This window comes from Cervus canadensis, chromosome 13, assembly GCF_019320065.1.
Source record: "Cervus canadensis isolate Bull #8, Minnesota chromosome 13, ASM1932006v1, whole genome shotgun sequence".
NCBI lineage: Eukaryota > Metazoa > Chordata > Mammalia > Artiodactyla > Cervidae > Cervus > Cervus canadensis.
This window is the reverse complement of record NC_057398.1, coordinates 3211193-3223567: the sequence shown is the minus strand read 5'-3', so window position 1 is coordinate 3223567 and position 12375 is coordinate 3211193. Positions and strand designations below refer to the sequence as shown.

General features: G+C 37.3%; 1 protein-coding gene across 9 annotated transcripts in view; it reads left to right on the top strand.

Annotated features, from left to right (window-relative positions):
- The first annotated feature begins 920 nt into the window (after positions 1–920).
- The window catches only part of PTPRC (protein tyrosine phosphatase receptor type C), a 123061-nt gene continuing 111606 nt past the window's right edge, over positions 921–12375 (top strand). For 6 of the 9 annotated variants that reach the window (XM_043484967.1, XM_043484966.1, XM_043484963.1 and 3 more), the window contains exons 1-2: positions 922–1060; positions 1142–1257. In XM_043484967.1, coding sequence (XP_043340902.1) covers positions 1185–1257 — 73 coding nt within the window. In that variant the 5' untranslated portion in view covers positions 922–1060; positions 1142–1184. The other 3 variants (XM_043484959.1, XM_043484961.1, XM_043484960.1) reach the window with 2 other exon arrangements.

Below are 12375 nucleotides of genomic sequence, written 5' to 3'. Positions count from 1 at the left end.
GCTCTTTCGTTGCAGAGTGCAGGGTGGTTTAGTTGCAGCACGTGGGGTTTAGTTCCCTGACCAGGGATTGAACACGGGCCCCTTGTGTTGGGAGCTCGGAGTCTTGGCCGCTGGACCATCAGGGCAGTCCTGTACTGCTCATGTCATAGAGGCTTCCTTCTCGCATGCGTTTTTCTAATTAATGGACTTACTGAGAACACCATCAAAGTCACAAAGGATGTTGTGCATTTATTTGCTGTCATTTAATCAGAAAGGTTGAGAAAGTATGGCTGGGGGTGGGGGGGATAAAAGGTTAACTTTTGTGACAAAACAGCTCTTGATTGAATGTCTCTTCTTTCCCTCATCAGCAACACCAAGAATATCTCAGGTCACAGAGGCCCTCCTTTATTGAAGCATGATTTGCTGCAGGAGAAGTGAGTTTCTGATTCCATTCCTGGCCCCACGAGAATATCTGTGACAGGTCTGGGGCAAGCCTGTTAAGCTTTCCGAGAGTGCCTTGCGTAGGAAGTGGCTGCATACTCGAACTCCTATTGCTGGGTTCTGAATGCCCTAATGGTACAAGACTCTGGCTGTCGAAAATAACCAGAGAGGTAGTTGCTTTTTCATTCATTTGGTCATTTTAAGACAAACACAGTTGTTTTTTCCGTCATTAATTCAAGTAGCATATCATCTTGCCAGTCCTCATTTTTGTTATACCCGTGCTGACTGTTTTATCATTGTTTAGGTAAGAATGTTATAGATTTTTTGGGGTGCGGCGTGCCATTTTCTAGTTATCATGAATACTGCACGGGAGTATTATTTGGATATGAAAAATGCATCTTTCTTGAGGGAAAATCTTTTGAGAGGCCTAGTAACTCAGTCTAGTTACTTTAATTAAGGAAGTAAGAGGCTTTGGCAGTGACTTTGAACAACTTTCTTGACTTCCTGCAAAGAGGACCCTTTGCAGCCCTTTTGGAGAAGTTAGTAAAACTGAATCTGACATCACTGCCTCACAGCAAGTGGTTTGTTCTCAGGGCAGCAGGAGGAAATCGCCCCTGTCTGATAAGACACCAGTTGAAGAGTACGCATTCACTTCTCTCCTTCTTGATTCGGCCTTACAGAGAAACATTGGTTCGGAGATAACCATTATTTTGCCTTTCAGAAGGACGCATGCTGTCTCTCGGGAGTTTGGCTGATTTCCAGATATGACCATGTATCTGTGGCTTAAACTTCTGGCATTTGGCTTTGCCTTCCTGGACACCGCAGTGTTTGTGGCAGGTAAGCACAAGGAAATTCATATTTCCTTAGTTATTTGTGTGTGTGTGTGTGTAAGGACATTGGTTTGAAATAGACATAAAAGCAAGTGAAGTATTGGTGACTAGAGATGAGGAAGCCCGCTGTAAAACGGTCAAGGTCATTGTCCCTGGGAGAGACATGGCTCCCTGGGTGAAAGAATACTTTGTTTCTGTTTAAAAAGGCATACATGTTTGGCCCAAAAAATCACGATTCCAAAGGCAAACATTGTCTATCTGTATCTTGGTTTACAAACTGTTCAAGGATATTACAACAGCAGTGCTGAAAGTCTGAAGATATCTGAATGACCAAAAAACTAAATTTTGGTCTTTTTAACAAAAATTGCATTTGTGAAAAATCATAATATGGCTTTGCTTGCACACAAACCACTCCTTCTTTTCGGACCGGGGTTTGCTTCCTCAAATTTTGATTATGGCCAAAATATTTTACTGAATACTTTATTGTATGGTACTTTAACAAATTTGGATATTGAATTAAAGACTAACTTTTTGCAAAATTTTTATCACAAAATGTATTTTAAATCAAGATTTTTGTTTCTTACAACCCTTTGAATGATTATTTCCTCTGAATAGTCTTACGGGGCCACCGCCCTTCCTGGGTGCTGGGTAAATCTTACAGCCTTGATGAGATAAAAATACTTAAACTCCTAAGAATCTTGCAAACATGCATTCTATAGGAAAGTGTAACTGACTGGGGCTCCTGTCTCTCTTCAGCTCTCAGATCTGTGCATACTTCTGGTCCACTTAGTGGACATTTCTAGAACGGTTTCAGTTGGGTCATGAGTGCATTTTGGTTGATATTTAGTATGACTTCTTACGGTGGAGGATAGAAAGCTTTTTTTTTTTAAATTATCGAAAGGATATTTGAAATGGTATTTTTGCAGATTTCTAAATAAATTAAAAATGGGAAACATATTTTAAAAAATCTTGCTTATTGTAATTCACTTTGAAATGCCTTTTTAAAAAATTTTCCACCACTCTCCTTTTCTCTAAAAGGCAGGACAGAAGTTCTCTTCTGAACATGCTGCATTGTTAATTTACATTCTGTGAAACTAAAGACAGTAGAAAGCAGTGTGTATATTTCTTTTTATTTAACTGCAAAAATGGATTAAATATTTTTTATGTAGGTATAGCATTTTGCCTTAGTACAGAAAATGTTTATTAAGTTACCATTCTTATGAAGCTGGTTATCACAATTAAAGGATTATAAGGAATAATCATTTTTATAAGGTAATATGTATATTATCGTGTCAGAGTAAATTTCCATTAAAATTCTCACTCAGAAGCTGTTGCAAAACTTTCTAAATGAGGTATTTTGTAGGCCATAGAGCAAACTACCATAAAAATTTCAACTTCACCTATTAAGGCTTTTTACTATAAGAAACATCTTTGAATTTGTATTCAAAATGAGAGCGTTAAATGATCTAGAAACCTTTAAACCAATTTTGCTGAATAGTTTGTACCATAGATAAATGGATAGGTATACAAAAATTTATTTTGAAAGACCAAGTTTTAACTTGAACTGCTCAGAGAAACACTGAGGGCAAACATTTTTTTAGTCTTCCTGTAACATATATTCATTTTTGGGAAAAAAAATAGATATAATTATTTAGGTGTGCAAATCTTGTTTATCATACTTTGAAGTCCCAAGATAGATTTTGTGATTCACTGCATAACTTTGGAAATTATTAATTCTTTAAATGATATATTTCTTTTATTCGCAAGCTGTGAGCTGGAGTATATGTTTTATTTGAACGTGTTAAATTGAGTTTAATGTTTATAAGCAATATTAGACATCAAATTTATATTGTGCATTCTAAACACATAAAGAAATAGAGCTAGATGGAGAGAGACATCAATGGATAAATTGATGCACAACTTGGATATGTTATTTGATCTCTAAAATATAAATGTTGGCAAAGTTCAACTTTTCCAGAGCAGTAACAATGCTAGGTTGAGTTTTACATAAAAGTCAGTAATCACTTTGCTCTGTGCCTCTTTGCTGAGATAACAGGAAACCAACATTTTGTTTAAATTTTCTGAATAATTCGCGGGGAGAGAGATGGTTTTAAGAATGCAGGTAGAGATGAGTGGTCTCTGGCTTGAACAAAGTACGGCCAGGTTACAGCTTTGTACCATCACAGCCATGAATGCAGGAGTTACGTGAGTTATGAATCATAACGGTTAAGAGTCGTTTCCTGGACATGATTTTTCATTTTTCCATCGACAGAAAATAAATAGCTCATGTTACAAATGTGTACTTTGCCCTGCACACTTGTGGGAGTTCAGTCTAATTGTGAATGGAATTGGATCAGTAATCCTATTAAGGTCTAAATACAATGTAGAGTTGGGGGTGTGGGGATGAAGATGTACTGATTTTTTGGAAAGTATTTTTCCTAATACACATCCGCCTGGGATCCTTATTATTGCTAGAATGTGAAACATGTTTGGTGAGGGAGAAGGTCAGGTGAGGTTAGGGGTCTGCTTTCCTTTTCCCCCTTTGCTCCAGGAGACTGAGCCCAGAGTCAGAGCACTCAGCACTGAGCTAGGTCTTTGCTGTGTTCTGGGTTACTTGGTGTCCTTTTACCAGTGACAGTTAACCTCTGTAAGAATATAGATGCTTCTACATGTTCATACCCACACACACACACACGAACAGGCTAGTTATACATGTGTGGGCTATATATGCAATATGTGTTAGTTATTTCATTATACATACAAACATATATGTGAGTATTTATTGGTTTCTCATCTGTCTACTGGTTCTCCGTATTTGTCTACTTTTAAACATTGTGGTTCTACAGGCCTCAATCTTCGGCCAGTTTTATTCTCATTTCTAAACTCAGAGTTCCTTATCATCACCTGCTGTGTACTGATGGTCCTCATTCTCCATCTCCAGATTCACTCTTTACACGGGTGAACCTACCTCCTTTCCTAAATGAAATCTTGTTTCATTGCCTTGCGTTTTTGCAAAAGAGAAAGTCTGAAATATATATATTTAAATGGTCCCCAAGTCCTATCATTTTACTTTATAAAGATCTCCAAAATCTTTCCCCTCTTCATCTCCATTGCCATCCTTTTAATTCATGTCTTTATCACTTTTCACATGCAGTGTTGTAACGATTTCCTCATCTGTCCATTTCTTTTCACACCCTACAGCTTTAAAAATATAAAATGAAAGAGGAAAAAACCCTCCGACATCTTCTCATCGCCTTGGTTTACATTCTAAACTCACTGCCAGGGCACCTGACTCCTCAGGGAGATAGGAGCTGGGCAGGGATACTTTTTCATTTTATGATGGACTAAAATAGAGCAAGCAGGAGGCAGTTTCAACACCCTGCTTCTCTACACTTGCTCCAGACCTTTAAGCTACTGTGTAAATCAAATCCTATTTCCCCTCTAAACTCTCTGTCATCACTCTTGCCACAAAATATCTCCACCACGATTCTATACATGTTATCATCCTTCCTAGTATGAAAAATGAAACTGTGTTTCACATACTGTTTCAACTTGTTGTTGTTGGCATTACTATTTACCAATCAGAGCATGCTTGCTGGTGTAGCTTACATGGAAGCAGGAACCATCTTTTTTGTATCATCTGTGCTTGATTTCTTCCCAGGTGCTGAAAAAGTAATGGGTGGTTTTTTTTTTTTGGACATATCTGCAGATTATAATAATAGGGAAATGAGGGGAGGAGATGAGAAAAAAGTAAAGACAGAAAGAGGAGAAATATAAGGTGAAGAAACTAGTGGAAGGATGGAGGCTGTTTGATAAAATGAACAATAAAATAATTTCAGATCTAAATCTTAACAGGCGTTGCCTACTCCCCTCTGCCCCCCCCCCCAATTTCCTTCTTTCATATCATTTTACTTTTTATGTGGAAAGAGCCTCTGATTTCTTAAAAATCCAGTGTTCAAGAATATTGTTCCTAAATTTTTCTTGATGCTCTTTTGGACATTCTTGTTAGAGCCATTTCATTTGGTGGATCAGTTTTTTTTTTCAAATCCAGATGTCCTTGGGGCAAAAAGTAGGAATAGGAAGGGAGGGGCTCATGTGGCAGTCATACAAGACACCTGGGGTCTTGTCCAGCCTTTACACGCACGGCATGGGCGGCCCTTGACCTAGAGCCCTGGGGCTGTTTCCAAGGGCAGGTAGAAGACTGCTTACCCTGTCAGCTTCACCGTGGGTGCACAGAAAGCCTGAAGGAGTCTGACCATCACTTATTCCTAGATAATCTGACACTGAATTTCAGTCTGAGCTGCTTAAGAGCAGAGATTTGTAGTCAGGTTGATTAAACTTGTTACTGAAAGTCCAGCGTGAATATTGCAAGGTTTTGTTTTCAGACCCTGTGTATGTAAGGCAATGGTGCAGAGAAAGAAATTTGTCTTCAGGGCAGTTCTCTGGTCATTTTCAGTCATCTTCTAAGTTTATGGGAATTGTTAGGAGAGAAGACAATGGAAATTTAACTTAACCTCAGTTTAAACTTAATTTTAATCTTGTCTAAATAGTTTTTTTCATTATAAGACACCGAACCACATCAAAGCTGCCTATCACTAAAGAATTAATGCTATGACATTTACAAGCATAAAGATATTAGTAGTAGTCTTATAAGCAATGACGATTTACTGTATAGCATAGGGTGCTACATTCAATATCTTGTAGTAACTTATAATGGAAAATAATCTGAAAAAAAAAATCACCAAATCACTTTGCTGTATGCCTGAAACTAAAACAATATTATAAATCAATTGTACTTCAATTGAAAAAAAAAACAAGATAGTAGTCTTATGGAAGGATAAAGAAAAAAAATATGGCAGGCTATTCACTTAAAATACCATGTGATATCTCTTTCTACATAGTTCTGAAACACATGGAAGTAAATATTATAGAAATTATTAGATTTTTTGGACACAGCTAACCTAGCCAATATTTAGATTAGAAAATATTTAAGTATTTCCTAAAATCTTTAATATGCATTCCTTTAACCTTTAAATATATACATCAATATATTACTTAAATTTCAGTCTGTCAAGAGTTTGGCGAATAGCTCTTGTAAGCAAAATATTTTGTGTTCAGATATAACAATAGAAACAAGAAAAAATAAAGAAATGAAAATCTTCCTACTCTTTCAGCTGGGACAAACATAAGTAAACAGAAAGTGTTAGTGAAATACTCAAGAATCATTCATGTCCAATCACTGTATCTTCCATTGATTCATTTTTGAAAAGATAAGCAGGAAGATTATCAATGCTTTTATTAGATTCTTTACTGATGACCCAAACTGAAGCAAACTTTAACATCTTTTATGGTGCATAGTTATACAGTGTTGAAATAGTAAACATTCATTTCCTGTTAAAAATGAGACGCACGTATCTGAAGTGAAAAAAGTTTGCTTTACTAAAACTTCAGTTTCTCCTGTAAGTCTATTGCAGGTGTGATAAAGTTGTAACTACGTGTCATGATATCTAAATGAAAATAATTGTCATTTATATATTAAAAAAATTACTTTCAAACAAAATATGGTTGACTAGAGGAAATTTATCAACCCTCTGAAAAAGTGATCTTCTGGAGCAGAGTCTAAGGGCTGAGGGCATCTCAATGTTGTGCTCTGATGTGTTAGGAAATGAGCAGCTGGCCAACTGCACTTAGCAAAAATCCCTGATGGATAAGAAGAATCTCTGTGTTGTCAATTAAAAAAAAATGTCCCAACAGTCATGAAAAGGGATTAGAGACATGCATAAATAATGGTGTTAAGAGACATTATCGAAGGGACAATATCAAGGGAATAAAATGTGGTCACTGTATTTTAAATATATCTACTTAAAGAAAAAAAAAGCAATCCTTTGTTTACTGATAAAAGAGAAATATTAAGCATCATAGGAAGTGAGTCAGGACCCATTCCAAGTTGGAGAAGACCACGGCAGGTGGAATGAGAAATACATTGGAAATCAAATTCTATGAATTGTATCATCTGGGCCCAATCATTTTCCACTTCTGATCCACAGTTTCCTCATCTATAAACTGTCATCAGTGTGAAAAGTGATGATACTTGTCAAAATGCTTTGAAAACGATGAGATCCTCCGCAAAGTTGGAAATTTCATTTATAATCCCATGCACACTCAGCTCTTCCCCATTGAAACATGGGTCCAAGTCACACCTCTTCCTTTGAGAGTCTGAGAAGGTGACGTTGGAGTCTGTGTGGCAGAGCAATAAACCCTTAGGAACCTTTGAGTGTTTTAAATTTCGTATATGCCCTGTTTTAGAGGTTTGCAAACTCCTCTGGATTCTACTTCTTAAATGGTTTACAGATCCATTCTGTATCACAACTCTGCTCCAGATTCTTATTTCTTACTGTAACCATAGTCTGGAACCTTGCTTCTCCTCAGACCCCACCAGGACTATCTTTGTAAAAAAGGCAAAACTCGCCTTTGCTTATCCCTTCTTCAGTGCCTCCAAGGGGGATAGAGAACAGATTGATCCCGTGATTTTGATCTCAGGGGTGTTTTGACTCAACATTTATGAATATAAACATTTAATTAGTTAACAATTAATATAAACATTATACCAACATTTTTGAGTTTTCCTTGAAAACATTTCACACAAAAATCTCCCTCCATTAAGCCAATTTAATTCTGTGAGTATTTTTTATATAACTTAATTGAATCATTACCAGTTTTTCCATTTTTATTTTACTGAACTAAAGTTCAACAGCATCAGTTTTCATGTAGCTTTTACAATTGTTATCAAATTCATGAATTGATTTTTATTCACATCACATTTACTGATTATAGTTTATGCCTGTGGGAATTTTTTCTTTATGGCTATTGTTTTTCTAGGTGTAATTTTTCTTGTCAAGCAATATATGTGCTTAGTTGCTCAGCTGTGTCTGACTCTTTGTGACCCCATGGACTGTGGCCCGCCAGGCTCCTCTGTCCATGGGATTCTCCAGGCAAGAATACTGGAGTGGGTTGCCATGCCCTCTCCAGGGGATATCCCCAACCCAGGGATCAAACCCAGGTCTGCATTGCAGGAGGATTCTCTACCAGCTGAGCCACCAGAGAAGCCCTATTATTTTTCTAAGTGTAATTTTTCTTGTCAAACAATGCAAATGTAAATTCCCCCAAAAGGGTTTAATTTTTCTTTGTAGCCAGAAACATTTCCTGTGTGCAGTTTTAGACACTGTTGATTTCTTTCTTTCTTTTTTTCACATTTCAAAGTCACATAGAATGTAATTTATGTGATATAATTTTTCACTTTTGTCAAATTTCAGTTTGGGCAGTACTAGTCATCATCAGATCTATTTTGTGTTGACTCTTCTATCAGTAACACCCATTTTGTGATTGAGAGCTCTTTCAGCAAGTTTCCTTTGAGATTTTGAGTTTTCATTATTTCTCAGCTAGCCAATGGAAACTTTAGAAACACATATTAGACTGTTGGACAGTCTAGCATTATTATATTTAAATTCTCGTTTGTTCGTGCCAACTTCTTTCTAGCTGGTGGGGCAAAAGATAAATAGAACAATCAATAGAAGTTTAAAATGTTCTCAAGACCCAATGGCAAGTGAAGTAAAAGAATAAAGTGTCTAACGGGCTTTCCTGGTGGCTCAAATGGTAAAGTATCTGCCTGCAACATGGGAGACCAGGGATCGATCCCTGAGTCCGGAAGATCCCCTGGAGAAGGAACTGGCAACCCACTCCAGTATTCTTGCCTGGAGAATCCCATGGACAGAAGAACCTGGCAGGCTGTAGTCCACGGGCTCACAAAGAGTTGGACATGCCTGGCAACTAACATACAATCACCCTCCTCTGTTCTCTGTGCATTTAGGGAAAATGAAAGCAGTTGGCATAGCAGTTCTAGGGAAATCCCTCTAGATTCCTCCAGCTTTATCTGGAGCCACTTTGTGACATGTACTGTATACTCTTGTCACTTCCCCTTTCCTAAAATATAGTGTTTTCCCGCCTGCAAGCTGTCGCAACTCTCCCCCACTGTGTTTTCTTCCCTCCATAATGTTTTTAAATTGGGCAAAGTATAATTGTTCTTCAAAATTCAGTTCAAAGGTCACCTCCTCCAGGCAGCCCTCCTGTACTTCCTCTGGTCTTCTTCCCCTTTCACATGTGGATAGGTCCTCTTCTGACTTGGAGGTCTGTTCTCTGGCTGTTTCTCACCACTGCTGGTGAGCTCCGGCAGGTTTTCAGCAGGTCTTTACTTATTTCCCAGAGAGTTGAATGGTCCAACCCAACTCTGTCTTTGGAAAGTACTTAACTCAGAGAATCCTTTTGTTGTTGTTCCTTAAGTGAATTATTCATAGTAACACTTCTATGTGATAGAAAATTTCAAGAAATAGACAAAAGAAAAAAATTATTAAAATCCTTGCTCATATTTCTTTCTTTCTTTCTTTCCTGCTGTTTCTCTCTTTTCAGTTACACGCTGTGTATAAAATTGCATGTCCTGTTTTTTCTGCAAATCAACCATGATTATTCTAGACAACTTGAGAAATGCAGAAATCAATACATAAGGAAATAAAAATCTGTTACCAATACCCATCACCTAAACACTTTATGAGTATTTCATTTTACCAGACTAGCAAAACCTATTTATTTATTCATGCATTCATTAATCAATATTTTGTGAGTGTTTTCCCCGTACTGTGAGTTGGGAACACCATATTCCACGGCTTTCCTCATGTGCTGTGTGATCTCAAATTGGCAGCGCAGCTTAGAGATAAGGTTTTAAACCTTTCACATTCTTTTTGTTTGTTTGTTTTGGTTCTACCTTGTGGCATTCGGGATCCTATTTCCTGGACTAGGGATTGAACCCAAGCCACCTGTGGTGGAAGCATGGAGTCCTAACCACTGGACCACCAAGGAAGTCCCTAAATCTTCCACATTCTTCAAAGGCTGTCTCCTTAAAGTAGCAGTATACCTCGCAACCGATAATTATTTATGTTCTCAATCTTTTACAAATTACAAATTATTCCTTTAAAATCTACATATAGTACATTATTTAAATAAAAACTCTGTTCTTGCCAGGCTACATTTAGGCCCCCATTCCAACCAGATTTTTTTCAGCAGGTTTTTGTTTATAGAAATTTTGGCATTGCCACTGAGTTGTATACATTGTTATTAGATATTTAATCAATCAAAGTGGTAGATGTATGGAGGAGCTAGTCAACAGTATCAATTTGTTTGGGTTTGTTTATGATTTAAACTGAAAATAAAATATTTACTTGGAGAGGAATTTTAAACATGTACATACACACACACACACACACACACATGAACAAATCCTCCACTGTTTTTGGTGATCTTTCACAGTAATTTTCTAAGGTCACCCCCTCAAAAGGAGTGGGAGTTGGTGGGGGTGGGGGGGTGTAAGTGTTGCGACTTCTTGTTTTAAATTTTTATTATTTTTTTAGCCATGCCACGTGGCCTGTGGGGCTCTTCTTTCCCTGACCAGGTATTGAACCTGTGCCCACTGCATTGAGAGCATGGAGTCTTCCCATTAAACCACCAGGGGAGACCAGGGTTGTGATTTCAGCCTGAGTCTATCTGATTCTAGGGTTATTTTTTTTCAGCCTTCCTAACGGTCAGCTTAAAAAGCAGGGAAATTGCCTGGTGATGGGCAAATTGCACCAAGACTGAGGGGTCGGTAGTTTCTTGGAGGTGATTTGTGTGAAATATGCATTAATCCACACCCACCTGATTTAGCCACATGAGTGAGCCATTGTACGCCGAACGACTTCCTTGTCTTTAGCGAGATCTAAGACTGTCTCTTATGAAAAGCAAAAAGACATCTTTGATTAAGTGGTCTTTACTATGAATATTGATGCCATGTTAACAATGCAAAAGTGATGTATTACCATTGTCTTGAAAAGGTGGCTAGGAAAAGCATAGCACCAGTTCTGACTTGAGCTGAGTGATAGAATGGAAATACTGGATTTTCCCCATACCTAATTTGTTTTTGATATTATATAAAGTGAAAGCTATTGAATAATTTACCGAAGTATCTAGATTTTTCTTTTTCTTTTTTTTTTGCTTTTGAAGTTTGAAGCAAGGGAAGTAACTTGACCTTTGCTAAGCGCTTTGATCATGGAAAACATATGAAGTTCTCATCTCATTCCAGGAAGTGTAGACACCGGATTATCTTTTCATAGTCATCCCAGAGGCATAGTAAATGAATCAGGTAGAGCATTCTTACAGTTTGCTACTCCAGGAATAAGTTGATGATAACTTAAAGGAAAGTAAAGGAAAAAATACATCTATTGTTTGGTTGCCATGATGAATGTGGGCTGCCAATCAGATAATTCAGGCCAAATATTGTACTCTGACTCCTCAGACTTTGGTTTCTAACCCCCTTTTGGGTTACTAAACTAAGACTTTAACTTTTCCCTGATAAACCCTGTCTTTCTGCTTTTCGGTGGCCCATGGTTTTATTTTCTTAATTTGTTTATTGATTCTTCAGGTGTGATCAAGATATATACTCACTAAAAAAGCATAAAGAAAGTGGAAGACACCAGTTCAGAGTTTTGACTGTGAGAGGAAGTAATGATAAGAAGGAGGTAGATGAGGAGAAGAGAAGTGTCAAGAAGTTGACAGAAGTAATTTAAAGAGATAATCCTAGACATTATCAATACATGCTTAAAAATGTGTGCGTTCTCAAACTCCCTCCTTGTCAGCCCTCTGCATTTCACTCTTTTACATTTCTGCCAAGTTTATAGAGGCAACACCCCCCACCCCCATTTTCCTTCCTTTTAATATTTACTTTTCTTGTTCACCAGTAAATTTCATCTTTACTAGTAACTAGCAGTTAAACTTCATCTTTGAAGGCCGTTTATATTTGCCCATATACATTGCCATTGCCACCTTTTCTCCTGTTGAGTTTGAAGAACTCCTTGAATATTGCAGATAGATAAACATGCTTATTACTAGTTAAAAAAGAGATGATACTAAAGATGTTGGATTCAGGCAAGTTCTATTTTTAAAGTGCTGAAGATTAACCTTTGACATGTTGCCTAGACTTCATTCTGAGCTTTCCAACTATGAATTGTGAGGAAAATCACCTCTTAAATTCTCAGCTTCATTA